This window comes from Electrophorus electricus, chromosome 19 (assembly GCF_041902795.1).
Source record: "Electrophorus electricus isolate QZ-2024a chromosome 19, ASM4190279v1, whole genome shotgun sequence".
NCBI lineage: Eukaryota > Metazoa > Chordata > Actinopteri > Gymnotiformes > Gymnotidae > Electrophorus > Electrophorus electricus.
The window spans coordinates 2,553,350-2,580,000 of record NC_137515.1 but is presented as its reverse complement, the minus strand read 5'-3'; the positions used below and the strand labels follow the sequence as shown (position 1 = coordinate 2,580,000).

General features: G+C 51.0%; 1 protein-coding gene across 3 annotated transcripts in view; it reads right to left on the bottom strand.

The window, feature by feature from the left end:
* The window catches only part of unc5cb (unc-5 netrin receptor Cb), a 110,654-nt gene that overhangs the window by 3,935 nt on the left and 80,068 nt on the right, over positions 1–26,651 (bottom strand). For 2 of the 3 annotated variants that reach the window (XM_081702711.1, XM_027003506.3), the window contains 11 exons: positions 23,062–23,242; positions 20,970–21,137; positions 20,374–20,538; positions 16,612–16,671; positions 12,747–12,938; positions 9,916–10,263; positions 7,866–7,953; positions 5,528–5,696; positions 2,175–2,408; positions 1,308–1,457; positions 744–908 (listed from right to left, as the gene is read on the bottom strand). In XM_081702711.1, coding sequence (XP_081558837.1) covers positions 744–908; positions 1,308–1,457; positions 2,175–2,408; positions 5,528–5,696; positions 7,866–7,953; positions 9,916–10,263; positions 12,747–12,938; positions 16,612–16,671; positions 20,374–20,538; positions 20,970–21,137; positions 23,062–23,242 — 1,920 coding nt within the window. The remainder of the gene's footprint in view (positions 1–743; positions 909–1,307; positions 1,458–2,174; positions 2,409–5,527; positions 5,697–7,865; positions 7,954–9,915; positions 10,264–12,746; positions 12,939–16,611; positions 16,672–20,373; positions 20,539–20,969; positions 21,138–23,061; positions 23,243–26,651) is intronic. The other variant, XM_027003507.3, reaches the window with a different exon arrangement.

Sequence of the window (26,651 nt, the reverse complement as noted above, 5' to 3'; positions counted from 1 at the left end):
GAACAAAGCCCATCGTGCGCTTCCATCATTCAGCCCTGAAAGATTCAACTGTTGAACCAAAAAGTGTGTTTCCCTCCCCGATACGGCATGCTGGACGTGTGAGAGCAGACAGGCTGTCGCTGGGCACCGGCCCAGGAGTGGAGGGGGAGAGGCCTGCTGGGAGCAGGAAGAGGGAGAATAAATGCCGTCCCAAAATCCGGCACTGTCCCGGCTGCCTGCAAGACGTCAGGACAAATAGCTTAGTGCACAGTGTCTCGCGTTCCTCTCGCCTGGGAGCCTGGGAGCCATGTGTTGATAGGAGGGAGAGAGAGAAGCAGAGAGAAACTGAGAGAAAGGGAGCGAGAGAGTGAGGAAGAGAAATGGAGAGAGAGAGATGGAGAGAGAGCGAAACAGAGGAAGCAGACTGCCCATCATGGAGACCAGTCAAGGAAAGTGAGTGGCGACGGGCCGGTGTGTGATTCTCTCCATCACGAGGAGAAGACTGCCACGCCTCCCTCTTGGCCACGCCTCCCTCTCCGTTCTTTGTCCACTCAGGTGTCTCTGGATCTGAGCTTCCTCGGAGCTCACCAAAAGCAGACAAATGGCGGCGTTTAACCCTCAGACAGGACGTGTGTGCGCAGGACACAGGAAGCAGTCGCTGGGCTAACACTGACTGACTAACACTAGTGCGACGTTCCTGGCTGGGGTTACTGCTAGCGGAGGTTACTTCTCGCTCTGTGAGCGAGGTGTGCTGGGGCTCGGACCTCGGACATCGTGGTGTTGAGCTGGAAGATCTGGCCCTCGCCCTCCACCTGCCGAACGCACAGCTTGCAGGCGAGCTCCAGCGTGGCGCTGCTGAAACGCTCCAGAGTGAAGGTGCAGTGAAGGTTTCTCTGGGAGCCACTCCACACCTGCTGAAAGGGTAGCTCCTGGGGGGGGAGGTTCAGCGGTGGCCAGGGAGGACGAGATGGAGAGAGGGAGAAAGGAAGAGGTGGAGGTTGACAGAGAGAGAGAGAGAGAGAGAGAGAGAGAGATACAGCGTAAGACAGACAGAAGAAACAGATGACAAAGAAAAACTATTAAGTAGAGCACACTGGGAGAAACAGAGGCAGCAGCACAGCCAGGCCCGACACACACTCATTCACACGCTTCCACCCGGATCCGTTTGGACCTGCCATCAGGAGCCATTTGTTAAGCCATGTTTCTGTGGCCTCGGGCTGTCACTCTGTGACAGCACGGAGCTTGGAGCGACGTCGGAGGTGAGGCAGCCCAGGCGGAGGGTGGAGGGTGTGTGTGTGTGTGTGTTGGGGGGGGCGCGGCCCCGGTACCTGGTACTTGGCGAGCAGTTTGCTTTTCCACAGCGTGTGGGGGACGTCGTGTAGGGACAGCCGCAGGTTGTGGGTGCTGTCCTTGAAGTTCAGACTCTTTGGTTCGTCCAGGAGCTTCCCGCCCATCTGTTTCTCCATCTGCAGAACCTCCTATAGGCCCCAGCCACACACACACACACACACACACACACGCACACACACACACACACACACGCGCGCACGCACAAACACACACAAAATGAGTCATCATGGACTGAAAATGATCATCTACTTACGGGAATTACATTTCCTGCATTAAACAGATGACACTACTGAATATAACTTCTAAACGATCTTTTTCATAACAACGCGTTATTGCTGTTCCGTTCACTTCTTTTATGTATGGTGATGAAACCCCGTCATCTATGGGAGGAAGCCTCTTTAGTTCTGGACTCCAGGTTGTTTCCACGGATGAGGCCGAGAACACGCTCTGCACTCGCACTGTCTCTCAGTTGGCTGACGGATATTCCATTCAAATAAATGCACTTTTTATTCCACCGTGCTGCACGGCAACCGAGCGTGTGTGTGCTCCCTCCTACCACTCATCTGCTGCTCTCACCCACACAAGCCCACGAGAAGGCCACAGACGCACGCGCGCACGCAAACATATGCAAAAAATGCAAACCAATGCAAGCACACGCACACATACCTGCACTCAGGCAGGTGTAAAGAAAATGAGCACAACTGTACAAACACAAACGCACACAAATGCAGCAATGAATACAAACACATACATGTGCACTTTCATTGCTCTCTCCTCTCACTACACACACGGCCAATTTGAAAGCGCTGGACCTGTCAGGTGTTTGGACAGGTGGCTGGACTCGCCTTTAGGGCGTCCTGGGTGTCGTCCAGGCAGTACACCCGGATGTTGTACTCCAGGGCGGAGCAGGTAATGGGGCCGAACACGGCTAGCTTGAGCCTCTTGGTGGTGGAGGTGCTGACAGACTGGCCCACCAGGCAGTACGTCCCCAGGGTCTCCGTCAGGATGTGACACGCCTCCTCGTCCATCTGAATGTAGCAGGGAGTGGTGAAGTTCTCCTCTCCCACGACCACCACGTCCTAGACACACACACACACAGCATCAGGACCAATTAACACGTCTTTCTGGGCTTAACAATGCTGCTAATTATATGCTGTGTATATTCTTTGTGTGTATCTTATATTGAAGATGGAGACTGCCTGTCCATGAGATCATAGTAGTAATTATATGCTGTGCGGATACTGTGTGTGTATCTCATATTGGAGCTGGAGACTGTCTGTGCGTGCATGCGTGCGAGTGTGAGCATTCTACTATGAACTCATGAACACACACACACACACACGCACACACACACACACACACACACACACACACGCCAGTTGACCCGTGTAATAGAGCACTTGTCAGGCTCTCTCTCTCCTTCATCATGGCCACTGGAGGTGGCCGATCCAGAGCTCCAGCTCCGCTCTCCTGTTAGCTAGAATCTCGCCACTGCACCAGCTCCACACTGCCATTAATTTCATCCCATTATGAGAGAGAGAAAAGGAATTAAAATACTTTATTGTCAGCGCGGCCATTAAACAGCAGTATTATGACTGGTCATTAGCCTTTGCAATGTGTCCTGGGGGAGTGTCGGATTCAAGAGCGTTAGCGAGATAATGAGAAAACAGCACGGAAAACCGGGCTAATGCCTTCCAGAACGGATTTATTTACCCAAACCCTCAGTCAATCCATTACAGCTAACATGTCGATCCCTCAGAAAACAACTTTGTGCAGAACACGCTCGGAAAAACAGTTGAAAATTCCCTCTGCTTCTACCTCATCGTGTGCTCTAATGGTTTTCAAGTGGGAAAGAGACCACACACACACACACACACACACACTGCAGAGCAAATGAAAAAAAAGAAATCTGCTAAAATCTTCTAAAAACTGCATCACATCAAATGCTCATGGCATCGCTTGGATTCATAGCAGAGGTTCATATTTATAGCCCTGAGAAATCTTTCAAAATGACTCATGTCCCTTCACAAACCATATGTATTTTGACAGAATGCTTCATTTGCTAGACAGGAAACTGAGAAACCAATATTGACTAGCCACGTGTGTTCCACCAAGGCTGTCTTCACTGAGGAAAGAGAAACCCCATCTTAGCACGTCATCTGAACTTCCTGCCTATCACCAGCGGATATTACTCACTACCTGCCTGACACACACGAGATGTAATCAATAGCTATTTCTTTGTTTAAATGGTTGAAACAGACATTTGGTTTTATTAGCTGCACCACAGATATCCGTCAAAGTCACTCTCTCGTGATGCAATGCTACGCCCGAGTATCTTCTGCGGTCTTACGTTTTCCAAACCGGTCCCATTCCCATAGTGGGAATCGCCCTAGTGAGCCGTTCTGCAGGATCGCGGAGGGTTCTGCCGTGTGTGAACACATGGAGGAATTACGGTGGAGCGGGTCCACAGCAGAGGAAATGGACTTTGCGGAGTGAGTAATTTGATGCTCACTAGAGCGACTACGACCAAAGCCTCTTCAACCCCCCACCCCCTTCTCCTGCTCTCTCCCAGGAGAGTCTGAGCCCTGCCCTTAATCACGCCGTCCCAAATGTCTCCAGCGTCCTTTATTTTAAAGCTTAGTCCCACGTCCTCTCTTGTATCTCATTGTCCTCTGTCCCAAGTGTCAGTAGCGCTGAGAATCCATTTCTGTCATCTTCCTTAAGCGTGGTTTTTATCCTTTGACACTGTACTGAAAAAACCCCCGAAATATTTACTCCGGCTGGTATTTTTAAACTTAGACGTTTGAGCCAGGCGTTGTTTCCTTCCCTGCATCACATTCTGAAAGCGGAACAAACACGCATAAAAATCATTTTTAACTGTGCTGGAGATGTGCTGGTATGAGTACTCATTCCGTCTCTCAGCAACAAGGTTGCTGCAACAACGCTTTTTCTTTGTTATTCTTAACCTTGCCCCCCCCCATCAGAACTTAAATTGATCTGGTTAGAAGAAACTGGCTCCATGTCTTTGCGGTTCCTGTTGGTATTGTTTTCTGCGTCTGTGGCATCCCACCCGTGCGTATTTATCTGTATGAGTCGCTAAAGGCTAGCCAAGAGTGCTTTATGTTTGATAAGATGAGACAAGGTCATGGGCTGTTGCTAAGCAGCTCAGAAGCTGCGAGGGTCTGTGGGGAGCTGAAAACAGAGCCACGTCGGTGCCGGGGCCGAGAGCTCCGACAGACGCTTGGAGCGAACTCAAAGAGCTCGGTCGTGCTCGTGACTGATTTGCTTCCGTTTGCTTCTGAGACAGAGACGGCGCCACTGACGCGGTAGAGAAAATGAATATCGGGAAAAGAAAAATCCCAAAAAACCCCAAAACCCATAAATAAAAATCCCACAGCCATCGCTGTACTGGTCATTTGGGAGGCTTTATAAATAATGCGTTTGAATGTTACAATCGCCACGTCAACACAGCATCCACACGCCGTAACGGTCGTCTGGCGTTAACACAGCGCGCGGCGAAGCCGGCGCTACGATGACAGCACGCGCGTTTGGGCGTGGAGCGCGAGAGTTTCGGAGCGCTTGCGTAGGCTGCCGCTTCCTCGCGCCGCACTTCATGCATGGCTAATTAGAGCGCTGGCATTGTGTTTGCGCGCAGGAACAGTAAAGGGCAGAGCCTGTGGGTGAGCAAGGGGACCGAGTTCACAGCAACCCCACGGCCCACGCAGAAGATAACCAGCTCCTCCTCACCAGCCGAGCTAATGACGGGCCGGCGGGTGAGTGCTGCTAGCCTGGCTCAAGCATGCTCTGCCTCCACAACGGCAAAACAACAACAAGGATCTCTTCCTCTCTGAGGCCTGGAGAGCAAAGCACAGGGGAGGGATTGGCTCCGTCTGCCTGATAACAGGCCATCCTCTGCCGCCATGTAATTAACTCTGGCTGGTGTTTTCTCGAGCTCACCATCAGAGACGCCTGATTCGTCAGCGATATTTGGGCCAGCACAGTTGCTGCGCGTCATTGCACGTGGTTGGCGGGAGGGCGGTCCCGAGACAACCGAGCGCACCAGCACTCGCACATGTGACAGGTTTGACGCGGGACGAGGCCATGTTCCAGAAGTGTTTCACCTTACCTTTGTGACGTCCTTCTCAATGACCTCATAGACCAATGAGCAAATGACTTTCCCTGCACCCCACCCACTCACCTCCCAGTGGCCCTGCTGTGATTGGTTCTGGAGCTGAATGAGCCAGTCCTCGCTGTCCGCCTCGGCACAGTGGTGCATGGTGAGGATCACTGGGCGGGTCAGCAGGGCTCCTGGTGGCCCGCAGCTTACCACTGGACTCAGAACAGTCTGGGTGTCATCCACCGAAGGCCTGAGGCCAGAACAACAGATTCAGGGTCAGCACTCAAAATGCATCATGTTTTCTCAAAAAAATCAGCATATTTTTCTCAAATCTGTAGAGGATATGAAGCAGAGGCCGTATCTTAGCAACCACTACAAAATGGACTGGTTTCTCAAACTCTGAAAAGAAAACAAAAACCATCAAATTAAACAGACTATCAAATTTCTTATTGAATACACTGATTGGTTGCTGATGTACATTATCTTGCATGTTAGAGCTTGATGTGATGTGATGGCACCTTTAAATCATAACTCAACGGAAAACAGAAAAAATCCAGAAAGAGCCAAGATTAAGTGTGATGTAGGTGTGTGTGTGTGGGTGTGTGTGTGGGTGTGTGTGTGGGTGTGTGTGCGTGTGTGCCGTTCTCAGTGCCGTATTCCTTATTATTGTTACATTACTTTGAATTTCTGGACAAATGGCTTGGATTTTTTTTCCCTTTTCCTCTTAACAGGAATGACGACAGCTTGTCCCCCATACACTTTCCTGACGAGGGCGGCTAACTAGGCAGCTGTACGGGAAACAGGAGGAGCCCTGACTACACAAGGCCGTCATGACCTCATCAGGACAATCTGAAGACGAACAGACAAACTCTTTGCAAGGCAGCACCGTCTTGCTGGCCCTGGTGTGAATGAGGGCTAACTTGGCTCAAAACGTCTAACGGAATTTTAGCCCTACGTACCACATATCACATCAGCGCATGTTTCATTTACTGCGTCGTGAATTGTTCGCCAAGAATGTGCAGTTCCTCGAAATATTTTCTGTTTGTTTCTTTTGTTTTCTGTGACCTCAGCAGTCACGTTATTAGAAGCTCTGATCCTAGAGAGCGTTGCGCATCCATTGGCTTGCACCGTCCGTCAGCCCCCACTACCCACTTCACCATTGGTCAGTCTCTAAACACAGAGGCATATCTGATTGGACATCAGTTTGGGTGTTGGACCAATGCCAGCACAGCAGTGACACTGTTGCTTTACCTGAGCCTGTAGGTTGGCGGCGCCATTACCAGGAGTGCACGTTTGGAAACACACATAACTGTGCACCTACGAGAGGCTGTTGAGTGTCAAACCAGTGGGACGTTAGAGACTCACACACAGCACCTCCTTTTCTATAGAAAACTTTAGCTGTTGCATCTGTTTGCTCTATTTCTTACTAGCAAAGTTAGGGACTATCCCATTATGGGACAAAGTTAGGGACTATCCCATTGTGGGATAAAGTTAGGGACTATCCCATTGTGGGATAAAGTTAGGGGACAAAGTTAGGGACTATCCCATTGTGGGCCAAAGTTAGGGACTATCCCATTGTGGGATGAAGTTAGGGGACAAAGTTAGGGACTATCCCATTGTGGGATAAAGTTAGGGACTATCCCATTGTGGGATAAAGTTAGGGGACAAAGTTAGGGACTATCCCATTGTGGGCCAAAGTTAGGCGACAAAGTTAGGGACTATCACATTGTGGGATAAAGTTAGGGGACAAAGTTAGGGACTATCCCATTGTGGGATAAAGTTAGGGGACAAAGTTAGGGACTATCCCATTGTGGGCCAAAGTTAGGCGACAAAGTTAGGGACTATCCCATTGTGGGACAAAGTTAGGGACTATCCCATTGTGTGTTCCAGTAATTCTGCTTTGTGTGTTTCACTTTAATACAAACAGTGTAATAATTTTGACTTCATAATATTTATTATTTAATATTTAGCTAAATATTTTTAGCTAGCTTTCAACGTGCTATTGTACAGCAGGTGAATATCTCTGTATACATAAGGGTTATTAATGATAGTGTAACGTTCTACGTCCGTTTATTGTCTTCACTATCAGATCCTTCTGAAAGGAGTGTCTGACTAACGTTATGTCCAGGGCCTCCTCTAGTCTAGTGGAGACCTTACTGGTATCTTGGTGAGATGTTTGTCTTGTTAATGAGTCCCACTGGCCGTGAGAGGAGGACGAAGATAAATATTTGCACAGTGGTGGTTACAGAGGAGAGACTAAGGAGGTGGTTGGAGTCCATTTCTCATTGTGTAGTTCTTAATGAGGAGTGAGGGGTGTGGTAAGGGGGTGGAGCCTGCACAGGCGGGCTGGCCACTCCCCACGCCCCACACCCGATCGTAGCGTGTCAGGGACGAGTGTGGGACAGCAGAGGGAGCTTACCTCATGGTCTCCTTCCTGTGCACAGTCACGTACATCTCATACACTCGACCCTGAGGGACAGCACCTGCAGGCACCAGCAAACTCACACCTGTGGAGAGACATGCACGCACGCACACACGCACACGGATACACACGCACGCAGACACACACACAGAGAGCAACTGTCATCAATCTGTGACCTTTGTCACACTTTGCCCTCTGCCAGGTCCTGTGTCTGCCAGAAGTCACCATGGCGCAAAGGAAAGTACAAAGAGTAAAACCATGCCAATGTCACTCACACTCGCACGCTCACACGCACACACGGTCGCACGCACATATGCACACGCGTGCACACGCACGCACGCACACAGACACACACGCACACACATATGCACACGCACGCACGCACACACACGCTCACACGCGCGCACACACACACACACACACGCTCACATGCACGCACACACATATGCACACGCACGCACGCACACGCTCACACGCGCACACACACACACACACACACACGCGCGTGCGCGCTGCAGCCCATCCCACGCACCATAGAACCAGTCCAGTGTGGAAATTTCCTGGCCAGTCTGGGCTGTGAGCTGATTCTGCCCAGCACCCTGTTAGCTGTTAGCTGTCTCCCGTGCGAGAGCCACAGCGAGCATATAGATGTTTCATAACCTTCACCTGAACTCTTCACCACCCAGACCATGACGCGCCCCGCAGAGTGCAGTCCACCCAGAACAGAGTGGGGCACAAAAACGCCCCCACGAAAGACAAAAGGCCGCTTTGCATAACAAAGCATAACATCCATTTTTAAAATGATTTGTGACTCTGTTGTGAAATTGAGGCTTGTGATGAAACTGTAGTTGAATGCAATTGTTTTCCACCTTGGATTCAACACTGTAGAGCACCCCCCCCCACACACACACACACACAAACACAATGTGTCCCGCTGTCTCCCTTTATTTATTAGCTGGGCAGAAACTGAGAGAAACTTTCGGGTTGGAGTCGTTATGTTTTTTGGCTCACTCCAGGCTGCAACTTCCCCTGCTACTGAAATATTCATTTGCTGAAATGTACAAGGGTGTTTTGTGTGAAAGTATAGGACGCCCTTGGGGATAATCTGAGCTCCACACATCAAACATTTCTTAATTTTCAGATCAGGACCAACAAACACCTGCTTGCACACACACTTCACATGCTACAAGCAGTCAACCCATCCTGTCCCACAAATAGAGTGTCGTAAGGAGTCTTTATATCTCAGTTACACGCCCCTGGGGACTGGCGTCTCTGGTCCTTAGCCACATCTCACACTTCCACGCGGCTGCTTGGAATTGCCACCCGACAACATTAATTCATAATGAATTAATGGGTAATATTCCTGGTGGTTCTGTGGACGACGGCAGTGTTGTGGGAACGACTCCACTTCCAGGCGCTGTTCTGCGGAGCGGAGCGGCCCTGTTATACAGCGCATGCAGCGGCGAGTCACTTTGAGCGCCGCTAGCTGGAGATTTACAGGCGGGCGATCGGAGTCTCTCCGCATTACCAGAGGGGGCCGTAAAGAGCCCCGCCTCTTTTTCATGGAGGTACTCCCCCACTCCACACCTTGCTTTTCTCCCCACCGTCCTGCGCTGCTGTGACCCAGCGCCCAACATCCTTCAGCTCCCTTTGAAACACGCTGAACGAGATGTGGGCGGCCGAGGACGTCAGGACGGCAGTGCCACGGCGCCGCGGGACTGCCTGCATTCGCCAGATGTTCTCCGAGTTACTTTGTGGACTCTGGCAGTGTTTAATATACCTGCTACAAGTTGCCTGTAATCTATATTTACGAGCCAGGCAGCAACCGTGACAGCTTGTCTGTCTGGCTGAAACCTGAAGCAGCGTAACTCCTCATTAAGGCCCCGAGGTCTGAATGACTGCCCGTCAGGATCTCACGCGGTGGAGCCCGCACGCCGCCGACGCCTGCGACAAACGTGGCCCTCTTCCCAGCACATAACCCCGCCTCTCCCTCGCCCCACCACAAGTCGCCGCCCACCCCTTCCGTTCATGCCCCCCCCCGACTTACCCGAGTTGGGCACGATGAGGTGCCCTCCGAGGGAGTTAAAGGAGCCAAAGGCAGTGCAGGAGGGGTCACGGCCACGCGCCAGGCTCTCCATGCGCCGGCCCATGGTGTCGCCGTCGAGCAGCGCGTGCGATAGCTTGGGTGAGAGCTTGGACGCGAAGTCGGCAGCGTCGTCCTGCGGCGAGACCACCCCGGACGAGTTGTACACCTTGATCTTCAGGTTGGGCAGCGGCTCCAGCAGCGGTGAGTTGGTCATGGGGATCTTGTCGGCCACGTCGTGGAGGGCGTAGACGGGGCCGCGGTACACGGCCGCCGCCGAGGTCAGATCCGGAGGGGCGGTCAGGAGGTCGGCTGGAGGGGAGACGGCGAGAGGGGGAACCAAAGTAGGCAGGGAAGAATGGAAGAAAAAAGGAAAGAACAGATGCATTCCTCATACACAAGAAAGACAGCGAGTGAAGAGGAATACTGGCTCGGCTGCGTAATAAGCACGCCTTCCCCGCAGTCTCAGGATGATTAGCGCACAAAGTTTCGGTTTATTTCTCTCTCCTGCAGAAGTCTTTCTCAGCAGAGCAGGAGAGGCACTGGGGAGGTCAGCACCCCGTCGGCCTGCTTTTGGGAGCGCTGCTCTGGACAGCAGATGGCTTCCTTATTAATGAGTTAATCCCTTCGCAGGTACACAGATGAATTTGCACAGGCGTGCTGCGTGGGCGTGGCCGCCCTGCTGAGTGCTGCTCGCGCCCCCGAGGCTGCTGCGAGCGCGCGAGTCCTGGCCCCCGTGGTCCCGCGAGCTCCGTACATGGCGGAGAGCGTAGGCCGAACGCCGCCGCCGCGGGGGTGGGGGTGGGGGTGGTCATTTGCGCGCTCCGTTCTGCTCCAACGCTTGCACAGGGCTACAGAAACCATGGCAACCCAAGGAGGTGGTGCAGGGAACAGGCTCTGGTTGAGTGGCGACGGAGGTAGAGAAGCTCGCATGCTTATAAGGAAACACACTCCACCTACTCGTACCTACACACACTCCACCTGCTCAAACACCTATACACACACTCCACCTACTCCTACCTACACAGACTCCACCTACTCAAACACCTATACACACACTCCACCTACTCCTACCTATACACACTCCACCTACTCAAACACCTATACACACACTCCACCTACTCCTACCTACACACACTCCACCTGCTCAAACACCTATACACACACTCCACCTACTCCTACCTACACAGACTCCACCTACCCAAACACCTATACACACACTCCATCTACTCCTACCTATACACACTCCACCTACTCAAACACCTATACACACACTCCACCTACTCCTACCTATATACACTGCACCTGCTAAAACACCTATACACACACTCCACCTACTCCTACCTACACAGACTCCACCTACTCAAACACCTATACACACACTCCACCTACTCCTACCTACACAGACTCCACCTGCTCAAACACCTATACACACACTCCACCTGCTCAAACACCTATACACACACTCCACCGACTCAAACACCTATACACACACTCCACCTGCTCAAACACCTATACACACACTCCACCTACTCCTACCTACACACAATCCACCTACTCAAACACCTATACACACACTCCACCTACTCCTACCTACACAGACTCCACCTACTCAAACACCTATACACACACTCCACCTACTCCTACCTACACAGACTCCACCTACTCAAACACCTATACACACACTCCACCTACTCCTACCTACACACACTCCACCTGCTCAAACACCTATACACACACTCCACCTACTCAAACACCTATACACACACTCCACCTGCTCAAACACCTATACACACACTCCACCTACACACACTCCACCTGCTCAAACACCTATACACACACTCCACCTACTCAAACACCTATACACACACTCCACCTAGTCCTACCTACACACACTCCACCTGCTCAAACACCTATACACACTCCACCTACTCCTACCTACACACACTCCACCTGCTCAAACACCTATACACACACTCCACCTACTCAAACACCTATACGCACACTCCACCTACTCAAACACCTATACACACGCTCCACCTACTCAAACACCTATACACACACTCCAAGTGGAAGATATGACAGACACCCTTATGTCTGAGTGACAAAGAACTCTTCTAGGTCTCACTCTCACCCCGGGAACTCTGCTCACCAACGTGCACCCAGAACTCCTGCGTGGATGCTCTAACGGGGGGAGAAGGGATGTCAGCGGAGTGTGGAGGCCTCGTATTAAACTCCGCCTGCCCCCCCCACACCTCGCTATTTACCTCCCCTCCACAACTGTGCCAGCCTCCGTCAGCTCACCGCCGCTGATATCTAATTATCATTGAACGTGCCACACAGGCAGACCTAATTATGGCTTCATGATAACTTGCAGACTGCCTTCACATCAAAGTGACAAGCATTCTAATGGTGTCTAGGCAGAAGCAGCACCTCGCTCTCATCCCCCCACCCATCTCTCTTTTCTATTCTTCCTTTTGTGCCTCCCCGTCTCCACAGTGGGGGGTGGGAATGCAAGCACCACCCCCCACGCTCCTCGCGCAGCAGACGACGCCACTGACACATATCAATTCTCGAGCTGTGGCTGTCACCTCCGTCACCCCTCCTGAATTCATCGACAGCAGAGCGGCCCGCCTGCTCTCCCTCGCATAATGGCGACATGGAAGAAATAAAAAGAACGTGTCAAAACGTTTCTGAGCGATGGGGACCGGTACGACCCACGCGTGATTGGCTATCGGGAGGGGGGGTGTGGGCAGTTTTTGAAACTTCTACTTCCGCGGTTTGCCAGCGCTTACCTGTGCGTGCCGTCTTAATGCTCACTGGATGAAATCCGCCGTTGAGCGCCGAGGAGTCGATGATGTCGGAGTCGAAGTCACGGTGGTTCTTGCGGTACACGAAAAGGGCCACGATGACGGATATGACGAAGCACATGATGACAGCAATGACGATGCCTACGTACAGGGCAACATCGTCCGTGCTGGGGGCAGCTGTGAGCAATAAACACAAACAAAAGAGAGGAAGAAGACTCTTTGAACTGTGGGTGCACACTCTGGATACGGAGCACGAATCATCACTGATTGATAGCACTTTCATTAAAGCTGTGTCAAATTAGGCAGGCGACGCTATCAGGGGCCCAATATCCTGTTCACAGACTGCATGGTGTGTTATTAACGGCAGGCCTTCATTACCTTCTGCTGAGTGAACAGAGGCTCCTGACCAGAATGTGGAGGAACTCATTTAACATCAACAAATTGGGTGTAGGCGGTACAGTAAGGAGTTACGCAATACGTGGTCAAAGCGCATCCTCCGTGAGTTTCAACATTTGCGTAAATCAGGACGGCAGAATAAAAAGGAAGCGTTCGCTCAAGCGGCACGTTACTGTCCGGCGGGCGTAACGTCCTGCCGCTGTCCTCGCCCACGGAGCCCGTGGCACACACGAGCGGCGTTAGAGTCGCAGGAAGACGGAGGAAAGGTCGAGTTAAATCTGCACAGGACACATACAGAGTCAGCACGGCCGACGTGAAGGAGGAGCAGCGCTTGTAAGAGCGTTTCCACACGTCCACGCTACAGTGGCATCTCACAGCGCCTGCAAACGCAGGTGCCTTTGACGCTTCTGGTTCTGTGCTCCAATAAGGAGAATGGATTAGGAGTCTGAAACATGGTAGATTGTCTCAAATTACACAGGACCTGGATGAAACCCGCGCCCTCCCGCCCGGGACAGCCTGCCTGCTTTTGTTCCTTCACTGCAGTGATAAAATCTAGAAATAGCCTCGAGTTTCATATTCCATCTCTCTCTCTCTCTCTCTCTCTCTCTCTCTCTCTCTCTCTCTCTCTCTCTCTCTCTCATTCTCTTTTTTTCTGTTTCGGGCTGCAAAAACCCATTACTGATTATATGGGATGGTGGGCCACTGCTGTAAGACACCTGACAAGCCATCATTAAGAGCTGCGCCTGCCGTTCGTCTCCACCGAAACGTCGTCTTTGTCCTCCCGGTAATTGTGACGGATGTGATTGGCCATCAGAGAAGCCTGACAAGTGACGGAAATGACCGTACTTTAAAGGTGCTGGAAAACTATGGAGCGACAGGAAGAACTCTTTCCCCAGAATGCGGCCCGGTGCCACCTCCGACACACACACACCAAAAAAAAACCAAAAAAAAAAAAACCCGGTAAGGGCCATTGATTCTTCCATCACTCCCTAAATGGAACATAATCAAGCCTTGTCTGGTGCCAAGAGCCAGGATGGATTCACGCGCCTAATTCTCTCATTTGAAGCGGCTCCAAAGGCAGGCGTGGAGGGCCTCACGTTACATTGTGGGAGTGCATAAATTACTGGCGCGCACTTAAGTGCCAGTGACGCTGCAGCTTCTGCCGTTGGCATTTCCTAGTCAGCTGCTGTTCCCTGCCTGACCAGTAGATGGCACTACCACCCACAAGAAGCGTTGGACTGAGGCGCACACGTCTTTGTTACATGAAGGGATGTGCATTGTCTTCTGAACCGTGCTTCCTGAAACTGGTCTGTAGTTCCGATTAATGGGGCAGCTGGAGTGAGCGATGAGAACATTTGGTTAAGATCCTGGCTGAATGGAAAGAGCTTGCACTCCCCGGCGCATCCGTGGCCTTCTTAGTCCACTCAAAAGCAGCCTGGATTTTCTCTCGTTTAATTAAACTGTCTCATATCTCCAGTGGCAAAAAGGTGGAGGACATTGCGCGGATAGGAAGGAAGTGTGAGCGTGTGTGTGTGTGTGTGTGTGTGTGCATGCATGTGTGCATGTGTGTGTGTGTGTGATTGCCATACTGCCCTGAAGAAGCTTTCTCACCACGCTTCTTACAGAGGCCTTTTAACAGGGAGAACCAGTCAGTGTTAAGATTGGCTTCGCACTGGCACTTGCCGGCTTTAATCACCATGACATTCCAAATTAAAATCCTTAATGGGAGCCGTGCCCTCCAAACCAGGCCATTCTGACCTCTCCGTCACGCTCCTCCTCTCTCCGACGGCAGCAACGGAGCGCCCAGGTGGCGTTCCAGCTCCTTTCTACTGGGGGCTCCCCTGCAACACAGACTTCCTCGCGCTGCTGTCAGACAGGGCTGTCGCCGGGCAGGGTCGGCAGGCCGTGGGGCGGCGCATGGCGCGACTGCGAGGCTTTTGGGGGGAGGCAGTGCAGTGGCAGAGCTCTGCTCCTGACTTAGGGTGGGGATGTTGTCACGGGTGCATGAGGAACTGATCCTATCGATCGGCGTGTGATCCCAGCAAGCCGGCGAGAGGCGGGGGGGGCGGGGGGGCAACAGGGGAGGTTTGATTATCTGCCAGCTTCTAAGCCCAAAGCACCCCTGCACTTTCTACACAGAGGCCTGACACAGGCAAGGTGAGGCAACTTGTTCTGTTCTGCATTCGGAATGACAGACAAAGCGAGAGAGAGAGAGAGAGAGAGAGAGAGAGAGACAAAGAGTGGGAGGGAGGGAGGGAGGGAGGGAGGGGGAGAAAGAAAGAGAGAGAGAGAGAGAGAGAGAGAGAGGGAGGGAGAAAGAGATAAAGCAGGAAGAAGCAAGAGAAAAATGTCCCGAGCGAATGGCAAGTAAATGAAAAAAAAATCTATTTCTAGTCATTCCGTGACACAGATCCTCCCACATCCCCCTCCTAAACAACCTGGATCGTTCGGGATTATTAATAAACTTCAGCAATTCCAGTAGCCATTCCTCCTCCAACACTCTTCTTCCCCAACAAACGCTGCACAGGTGCGTTTAACACAGACACCAGGATATGCGGCAAGTCCAGCCCTGCCCTGCACACGTGCACGGACTGGGAAGAGGGAGACCGCAGGGAAGCGCTGGAAACGCGGAGATATCATCTGAGACGCACGCGAGACGCACTCGAGACCTCCCTCTAGTTACTTAATGCGTGTCCCTTTAGCCCAGGGATCAGCTGCACGCCTGCCTGGCGGAGCAGCTGAAGGCACCCGGGTGGAGAGGAGACATTTGGATGGAGAACTGAGATGAATGCATCTCTCTGAACATGAGTGATCACAGTTAGACGCAGAGAGGGGAAGAAATGGGTGTGGACATGAAAAAACTCCAAAACATTAGGATTATTGAGCAATTGTTTGCGTGTGTGTGTGTGTGTGTGTGTGTGTGTGTGTGTGTGTGTGTGTGTGTGTGCGTGGAGAGCTCCTCTTCCTTAGCCAGTGATCACAGCAGCCAAGTGTGAAAGAGGCACAGAGTGCAGCATCAATGCCCAGGGTTTTTTGACAGAGAGAGAGAGAGAAGGAGGGGGAGAAAGAAAGAGAGAGAGAGAGAGAGAGAGAGAGCACATTCAGAAGACGAATCAAATGCAGGTGTAGGAAAGCAGCAGCAGGTGAGAGGGAGAGATGGAGGCTGATTTCGAGAGAGATGGAGGCTGATTTCGAGAGAGATGGAGGCTGATTGAGAGAGATGGAGGCTGATTTTGAGAGAGATGGAGGCAGATTTAGATGGAGGCTGATTGAGAGAGAGATGGAGGCTGATTGAGATGGAGGCTGATTGAGAGAGAGATGGAGGCTGATTGAGATGGAGGCTGATTGAGATGGAGGCAGATTTAGATGGAGGCTGACTGAGACACAGACATCACGGCAGACACAAACATGGGAAACAGAAAGACAAAAGAAAGGAAATGAAATGAAAACTCACATGGATATCCAAAAGCATCACTCTCTCCTTTAGTTTCAGAGGACTTCTGATTTAGGGAACCTTGGGCAGAGAAGGGGGAGGGGGAAAATCAAATTTAACACAACGTGATTGAACAGAGCTGAGACACGGAAATCAAGGCAGAGGAACGGTGACGCGGAAGGACCATCCTTCTCCATTTGTTGTCACTTTGGTCCCTCTCTCTCTTCCTCCGCCACCCCAGACGGATGAGGGGTCCGGGGGGGCCAGGGCCAGTGGCACAGGGGCCAACGCCACCATCCGTCAGGCACATTTAAGTGCTTCATTAGGAGTAATGACCGCGCTCAATGGATTGTTTTAAGCTGATAAACAGTCTCTGAGTCAATGAGTCAAAGGCACTTACGGCCTAACATCTGCCAAGAAGGCCCGGAAAAATCTCTCTCTCTCTCTCTCTCTCTCTCTCTCTCTCTCTCTCTCTCCGTGAAGGTGGATGCCATTAGCACATGGGCCTCTCGCTAATGTAGCATGCTAGAAAAGGTGCTACATCACATCAGCACTGACTAGAACAGAGGAGCAACAGAGCTTGGCTGGCCCAGCACATCTGCATAGACTGTTAAGAGAGAGAGAGAGAGGAGGAGGAGGAGAGAGAGAGAGGGAGGGAGGGAGGGAAGACAGATGTGTGTTGCTCCAGGCCACTCAGTGCACAGAGACAGAGAGCTGTTGAATTCTAGGGACAGTCGGAGGCGATCTGAGAATCGGGTGGGGTGGGGGACAGACAAACAATGAACTCTTTGTGCAGACGCAGACGGCGCAGGAGACAGATAGGTAGATATATCGACGGACAGGAAAATCAATCGCTTGACGGATGGTGGGTTTTTACGTCCGTGTAATCAAACATGAAAGAGGGAGAGAGAGAGAGGGAGAGAGCGCGCAGAGCTGCTGGGTATGGGACCAGTGAAAGGTCTCGCGTGCTGTGAGAACCCAGGACCCCGTGGAAGTGCGCGGGGACGGCAGGTGTTCCCGACTTGGGAACGGGGACCGTGACGTCATCGATCGGTAGGGAGAAATGAAGAGATTCCTCACACGAGAGGAACTGTCGTTTCCGATGGGAGTCTTGCTCCGGGTTCGGCTTTGGTAATGGATGGCACTAATCTACTAGCAAGCATCAGTAGCAAACTACTTTTTTTTTTTTCTCCTTTTCAACTTATTGCAATACAGAAATAAAAAAAAGGAAAAGTTTGTCTGAATGTGACCTTCATACTGTATTTTTTTTTTTTTTTTTTTTTTGCTTCAGCTCCAGTCCTTGAGAAAAAAAACGCTTCTATTTGCCCCTGTGTTCATGTCTGTCTTGCCCTTTCAGCGAGATCGATATGTCAAGAAAATGTCATCTGTCTGTGGTTGAGTAACCAAAGCCCTCGACGGGAACATCATAACAAACAAAGATGGCCAAAAAGCTGAAAAACAGCGTGTGCGGGAAATGCGGGAGTGGAAATCCGAGTTTAAATGTGAAATAACACCACTTTGCATCCAATTTGATTTCGCTGATATGGGGCCTGTAACAGGGCATGACAGCTCGGAAAAGTTGAACTGGAAATCGCCTACGTAGCGATTACCGTGGAGCAGCACTCAGCGCCGGGTAATACGTCAGCCTGGAAGCACTGAAATGCCTTCTGGGAGCAGGAAATGTAAAATTCCATACGTAAATGATTTGTGTCCGTCGCGAGAGGGGGGGCGTCTGGCGTGGGCGAGATCGGGCTCCGCCGGACTCGAGGTGAGTTCACATATCACGCGCAAACCATTCCCGGCGATATCTGCAATAACGGCGGCTTTTAGGTAATGTGCATTTCTCCTAAATGCACGGCGAAACGGTCATTAGCATGGACATAAGTGGTTTCACCCTTTTAGCCCGGGGAGAGGGGGAAAAAATCAATCAAGGGAAGTGAGCCTAAATCTATATCATTACGGGTTTTATATTCTCCACAAACTAGTCATCAATCTGACACGGAACTAATGCCCCGGCTGTGAGCTGCGCAAAAAGATGGGGGGAACGGGAGAGGGCACGGGCCCGATAAATCTCCCGTCTCGCGGTCTCGCGGACGTTAGAAATAACGTGAGCTGTGCGGGGCCAATCAATTCCCCGGGAAAAGCTAATGATCAATACGGTCAATTAATGCGCTCTCATTTACATGTGGAAGCGCTTAAAATTAAAAACGGCGTCATTACATGGATTTCACAATGTCATTACTGTAATTCCAAGTGTAGTTCTGTTTTTGATCCACGTAGCAGCCTAAACGTCATCTAAACGGACCCCATTGTTCGTCCGCGGCGCGTATTTGAGTCTCTGTAGAGCGGCGTTGTTTAAAATGTTTATGTTTAGTCTCTGTAGAGCGGCGGTGTTTAAAATTTGTGTGTTCAAACTCTAGACCGGCGGTGTTTAAAATGTGTGTGTTCGGTCTCTGTAGAGCGGCGGTGCTTAAAATGTGTGTGTTCGGTCTCTGTAGAGCGGCGATGCTTAAAATGTGTGTTCGGTCTCTGTAGAGCGGCGATGCTTAAAATGTGTGTGTTCGGTCTCTGTAGAGCGGCGATGCTTAAAATGTGTGTGTTCGGTCTCTGTAGAGCGGCGATGCTTAAAATGTGTGTGTTCGGTCTCTGTAGAGCGGCGATGCTTAAAATGTGTGTTCGGTCTCTGTAGAGCGGCGATGCTTAAAATGTGTGTGTTCGGTCTCTGTAGAGCGGCGATGCTTAAAATGTGTGTGTTCGGTCTCTGTAGAGCGGCGGTGCTTAATGTGTGTGTTCGGTCTCTGTAGAGCGGCGGTGCTTAAAATGTGTGTGTTCAGACTCTAGAGCGGCGGTGTTTGATTACATAACACACAGTGAGCAGAAGGAGGCCTGTTGTGGTTCTGTACAACAACAACTAAAAGATCCGGGAAAAAGACGGCAAGTTTCTCTGCCCACGGAAAAATTTCCATCCGTCTTTTGTATTATTATTTTTTTTCAGAATAATTTGCAAGGAGCAAAGCAGTAAAGATTAATGGTATAATTACAGTGCTCTAACAGAGACGACAAAGGTTTTTTTTTTTTTTTTTTTTTTTGCTACTTAAGAGTTTTAAACACTGGCAGAGGGCAGCGAGGCTGACGTAAAATACTTGTCTGCTTGTCAACACTTATAATTGGCTCCTCTGTAACAAAAAAAAAAAAAAAAAAGTCAAACGTGCTGGTGAGTCTTGTCTACAACCCCGGTGTCGTCTTCCTCTCCCTGAGCCCCACGCTTTTAAATTAGGGACCAGATCATAGTAATCACGAGTGCTTAGCAATTCTGAAAGTTTTGTATAAGTACTTTATAATCACTTACCATTATTTTAAATATAGTTCATGAAAGGCAGGTCTGTGAGCAAGGAAACTGCTTTCTGGAATGTTCTTTGGGCTGAGACATGATTTAACACTCACGTGTTCTATATTTACGCCCTGTGGTTGCCGACTGAGGCTACATATTGTTGTTTTGTTTTGGCTGTTATTGTTCTTGTTTTGTTTTTGTTTTGGCTGTTTATTGTTGTTGTTTTGAGATCTTCTCCCTTTCCAGCAGCCACCCATCTGCCTCCTTACTGCTCCTAACGCCAGCGTGTTAAGAACCGGACAGGAAGATAAACGGCCAGGGTGGCAGGGAGCGGCTGAAAGAACGTCAGGAAGAAAGCAGAGGAAGAGACGAGAAGGGAGGCAGGAAGCAGGAGCGGGGCTTGGCCGAGGCGAGGGAGAGGAGGCCGGTGATGAGGAAGGCCCAGCACTCACTCTGCAGGCAGAGGCCATCCGTGCAGTTCTTGGACTGGAGCACCATGCCCTCACAATCCTTGCCTCCGTTCTTGGGTGCCGGCGCGCCGCACTCACGACGCCTCCAGTGTGTGCACTCCGTCCCGCACGTTGACCACTTGCTCCACTCTGTCCAGAGCCCGTCCACTGCAGACGCAATGAGAGAGAGAGAGAGAGAGAGAGAGAGAGAGAGAGCGAGCGCGCGAGCGAGCTTTAACGATAGACTTTAATAAACAATTACAATATAGAAGCCCCCAACATTCAAACACACCTTAGAATTTCAAAAAGGAAAAATAAATTTTAACTCAAAAAGTCACCAAACACCCACTGCCTTATTTTTCACAGAGAACAAAACATCATTGTGAGAGAGAGAGAGAGAGAGAGAGAGAGAGAGAGAGAGAGAGAGGCAGGCAGCAGTGCAGCCAAAACCACAGGCATCTTAATCTTTCACTCGGCTCTTTCTAGCGGTGTTGTGTCAGGGTTTAGGTCTATGATCTATGGGACTCTAACTAAAACAACACTCTAAACAGGGCTGGTCCTAGCTCAGACAGACACGAGACATTCCCGGGACTGAGTACCTGGACATAACACGTTGCAAGACAGTTTCTGGATGGCCTGGCCGTCACATATGGCGCCGCCGTTGAGGGGCGCCGGATTGGTGCAGCTGCGAGTTTTCTTCTGGAAGCCCCTCCCACAGCGAGTGTTGCAGGCCGACCACTCCGTCCACGTCGACCACCCTCCGTTAACTGCCACGGCAACGAGAGGAGCCACAGACTTTGTTTTTGTACAAAGACGGAACGCTCGGGGAGATAAAAAAACTCCAAGACGTTCATTCCTTATTCATTATGCATTTTGTTTTTCCCTGAGAACAGCGAAAGAAAGGCTCGGGTTTACGTGTTGCGGTGGCTAAATACGCATGACTGCGATGGTTCCCAAGACGACAGCAGCATCCATCTCTCACCACCGCGAGCAGCCGGGACTTGGAAAGCCATTGTGGCTTTGGTCCTCTCGCCACTCTGGCTTTTTCTCGCGATGTGAGAAGTGACAGGGCTTTCGAGTCAACCATGGCCCGCGAGACTGGAAGGAGGTTCAGCCCTTTACCGCTCGCTGACTCGCCTCTACACTATCTGTCCCCCCACGTCCCTGCCGAAGCCCCTTGTTGTGGCTGCATCGGGGGCTCCGATTGGCCCTCCCACCGCTCGCGGTCCAATCAGAAAGCGCCGCCCAGTACTCCCCCAGTAGGCCCACAGACGCGGCCGCATGACGCAAGTGTCCCCGGGCCGACATCAAGGCTCCCTCCTCCCCCGCGCCTCCTCGTGGGCAGTGTTTCTCTCAGACAGGCGGGCCGGAGGGAGGAGGCTGACCCCCGTCCCTCAAAATCCGGCCCAGATTCCTTTGCGGCTTTGTGCAATTGCTTCTCTTGGATTCATCCTATTTGCACGTGCTGGAAAACCACCCTCCCCATATATATATATATATATATATATATATATATATATATATATATATATATATATATATATATATATATAAAATTTTTATTATTTTTTTTCCCCCTCCTAGCAATAACAAAGAAAGACATCAAGATAATGGAGGGGAAAGATCTTAAAATAATGGAGCTGGAGCGAATCCCCGAGCTGCCAGAGCCGTGCGATTGATTTAGAGCTCGGCCTGGAAGTCCACAGGAGGAGGCCGATGTGAAACTTGACCCTGGTGACATCACCTACTCCTGTGAGCCACTAACTGCGGCCAGCCGGCCGTCTCTGCGCTCCGATAAACAGAGAAATGGAACAAAGGCGGCAATGGGGGGCAGCGGCCAGCAGGGGGCGGCCGAGAGCAGCAAGCCGCCGCCCTTCAGACGGTAATGAGCGCAGCAGTGGACCTGTGGCCGCTGCCGTCTCTCAGGACTGCCGAATCTTTGAACCGCTGTCCCTTCGTCTCAGCCCCGCACCCTCCCTCGTGTTCTCTCTCCCATACGAGCCCTTTTTCTACGAGCTTACACCAGGGGGACGACTCCACTGGGTCCCTGCACCGAGGAAGATGAGTCGATTTATTAGCGGGGGAGAGAGAGAGGAGAAGCAGGGTTGGGGTGTGATGTGAAGAAAAGCCAACTCTGATGGCAGCAGGTAGGAGGTTCTCGCTTCCTGGGTTTCTGCTTTATCCAGTGAGAGAGGGTTTTTTTCCTCCCTCAACCCCCTTCTGTACAGGTAGCAGGTACCGCTCTTCAGTTTCCCATCATAGCGGGCATACGGAGCAGAACCAAGCCGGTCGTTTTTTTGGGGGAAGCACTTCCCTCGCGCTGTTCCTTCAAGGCTTTCTGGGCCCTGCGTAAAAAATGGCTCCACTTGTCAGCACATCTAGTGTCTCTTAAGAGCAAACGAAACCTCTACTCCAGGGAGCCGTGAGCCAACATCAGACTCTGAGGAGTCTGATGATGAGGAGGAGAACTATCGCTGTCAAAACGGCTCGGCCCAAGACCGGGTACCTCGGAAAACCGAGTAGCACGGGAGCACGTCCCGAGCCGCCGATCGCGCGCTCGCAAGCCCGGCCGCTGAGATCAGACAGCTGCCTCAAACGTCGTCCCGTCAAAGAACTTTAAGCGGTTTTAAAGGACCAGGCACAAACGTGGGCTCACGGTGGAACAGACGTGTGCGTGCGGGAGGGCGTTACCATAAACTATCACGGTGGCTGTGGTGCTTCTCCTCTTGGCTACAATGTTCTTGGCCACGCAGGTGTAGTTGGCCGTGTCGGAGAGGCGGGCCTGTTTGATGATCAGGTTGTGGTCGATGGTGATGTAGAAGTTGCGGTCATCAGCGGGGTCGATGATCTCCTCATTCTTCAGCCACTCCACCTGCGGAGTCGAGAAAGCGGGAGAAACGGTCGTCACCCGGAACGCGGCTCCGCTCAACACACCGAAGATTTCCCCGTTAACCCGATCTGCCCGTCCTCCGTAAATCAGAACAGAGTGTGCAAAGACGCATTTCCTCACAGTTGCTGCTAACGTTTCGATAAAGCAAAATAACAGCAAGGGTGTTTATGTCTGCAAAGCCCGATGTTCCATAAAACGTCAATAACTATCATGTTCTTTCGTTTTTTTTAAAAAAAATTCATCCCCGAAACAAAGTAATGTGGCCCTGTCAGATATGCTGTGAAAGAAACAGTGTTATTTGGGGAGCTAAACGCCTCCTCGACCTCTACTTATGTGTGTCCTATTTGCCAATGATGCCAATATTAGACCCGAGGTTATTTCTGAAGTGCGTGTAACCGCTTGGAAGCTTTATTTGACCATAAATCAAGGCGAATTTTGCAGCTCGGCCCCAGGGATGCTGGGCGAGGCAGCGTGACTGGTCAATACTGCAGCGGATGCGGTCGCATGTCCGGTGCGGCTGAAATCTACGGCTAACGGCCTCCGTTATGCGGGCCTCTGGAGGCCACTCTGCTAGGCTTCTGAGGCCCGCGTAACGGAGAGGCAAGAGAGGTGTCCAAACTGCTGAGCATTACGGGTCAGGACGAGATGTGAAGAAGAGGGCTTGATGATGTCTGAAAGCTTTCAAAATCGCTTCTGTTTTTTTGTAATGGGGTAAGAGGCAGGGCTAAAAAGAGAGAGGGAAAGTGAATGTGATTTAGTTAAGCAAGGTCATGTCAAATTGCTGGCGGTTTAATAAGAACGTATTTACTGAATTATAAAACACACAGATCTACCTCAGAAATGTGTCCTGAGTGCCCTGCTGGGTCATTTCAGTGTCACTCTACATCTCAGGGATTCAAGACTCGACTTAGCACGGACGTAATGGTTCTGTCTGATCCTCTCACAGAGAACAACGCCTGGCAGTGTCTGTAGATATGGATATCACATCATAGCTGGCATCAAGCTACGGGCATCAAAGTCAAACCCTCAGAAATAGTGAGGGGGAAAAAACCCCGCAAAAGATCAGGCAACACCATGGAGGAGAGCAACCAATAACACATACACACGCACACACACACGCTCCTCAGGGAAATACCATCTGTGTTTAAATAAATACCACAAAAGTGGAAAAAGGAAATCTGAGATTAAAAGCATAATTGAAAAGGGCAAAACGCTGAGTCAGCAGCGCGGCACTCTCGGAGAGTTTGTGCGGTTCGGAAGACGGTGGGCGTAAGTGCTGGCCCACAATCAGTCATCCACCCTCCAGTGGAACGCTCACGGCGGCAGACGGATTCATCACTGGCCTGCTTGATTTACCAGACACTAAAAATACCATGATGGCTTCCTTAAGTCGTTAAAGGGATCAGCTTATGATAAGAGCTAACTGTTGTGTACGATGAGCAACTTTCAATTTTAGCGTTTCCCATTATTGTTTATAAATATTTAATAGCTTTGTGGGTGTGTGTGTGTGTACACGTTCTTTTTCAGGGCTAGAAGGCAGACAGGAAGGACACACGGTATTGGGTGCTGTTGAGTCTGCTGTTATCCTATACACTCCCACACTCCATTGACAACGGTTGTAATATCCAGAGAGGGTCCTCCAATCGCAAGCAAGGTTCTCCAACACGTGTGAACACGCCCGACGTCTTCGGGGCCGGACCGTCGCTGCTCTGCCTTGTTCCGACACGTGTCAAGCGGAACAGGTTTGCACGCCTCTCCTGTACATTAAGGCCTCACAACAGGACAAAGCAATCAGCATAATGGCGCCATTGATGGAGATGTGGGAGCGAAAGTGGAATCGATGAGGATTACATCCTAATCCACCGGGCTTGCACACGCAGAGGTGATTATATGCACCACTCAGTTTACCAGGCAAACATCAAGCAGGAAGAAATTTGTGCGTGTGTGTGCGTGTTCGTGTTTGTGAGTGTGCGCGCGTGTGTGTGTGTGTGCATGTGTGCGCGCGTGTGTGTGTGTGTGTGTGTTGTGTGTATCTGTGCCTGTGCAGGTGCGTCTGTATTTGTCTGAATTCTGGTTCCTGCATGCAGCAGTAGAATACGTGTGTAAAAAATATGAAAATATCTGTGTAAACAGCAGAATATTTAGGCCTCAAATTTATTTAAATGTTTATTTAAACATATGGGACCTAAATAAAGAATTTAAATGTGTTTGTCTTTGTGAGCAGGTGTGGTTGTCTTTGTGAGTGTCAGGAATATTGAATCGTGCATTTATAAGCACGTGTGTGAGTTTGCGTTTGTGTGTGTGTGGAGGGGGGGGTGTATCTGCTTATCCCAGCTGTGTGATGCCTGTGAGATACTGATTGGAGCAGGCGTTCCCCGCTGGGAGCAGAGCTGCTGTTATTTTTTGCCGACGGTCCCAGAGGATCTCTGAGAGACGTGGCGTGGTCTCCTGGCGTGATCGCTTCCCCCTCCTAACAGGCAGCGGACCAGCCAGCCAGACGACAGACCGAGACGGCATCTCCCGCCTTCAGGGTCTCTGTGGGGGTGGGCTCCAGGGTTGGGCACCGCAGCAGAGTTAACCCAACTGAGCTGAGAGTGAGCCGTACGCGAGCCGAACGGCAGCACCGCAGAGAGCAGATCGAAAGGTGTGTGTCTTTGAGAGCCACGGTCTGTGTGCACGAACGCACTTGACTGGATGTAGCCATGATCAGCTGTATAATCGAGAAATCCGTGTCCCCTGGAACACTTGCTCTGGACGTCTAGCGAGCTTCGTGTCTCCAAAAGAAACGGACAAGAGACGCAAGCGCTGAACACAGTGTGAGACCTCTGATGTCACAGCTGAGGAACGTGCCCCTACCCACACACCCTACCTCAACCTCTCTCAGAAAGCACTGGTAACAGTATTAGTCTGTCACAGGCCTAACGCTGCCAGCCAGCAATGAAGTCACACACTCCATCTCTTCTCTCTCTCTCTCTCTCTCTCTCTCTCTCTCTCTCTCCCCCTGACTCTCTCCTTCTCTCCCCTTCTCCCTCTCTCTCTCTGCATCACCACAGCAGGTAAATGACAACGTGTGTGGTAAGTGTTTGTGCAGGGCTACATGACTCATGAGCACATGCAGTGTGTGTGTGTGTGTGTGTGTGTGTGTGTGGCTAATGTAAATGAAGTGTATGCACACTGATTACTTGAGTAGGTGGTCTCACAGAGAAACAATGTCAGTGCCTGGGGAAGGAACAGGTGAAAAGTAGCACGTACATGTACATTCTCTCACATACATACACACACACACACACACACACACACACACACACACACACACACAGACGCACGCACTCCAATATCCCCTCTGCCACAAACGGATGTGTATGAAGAAAAGTGTCCTTTTTAATCTATT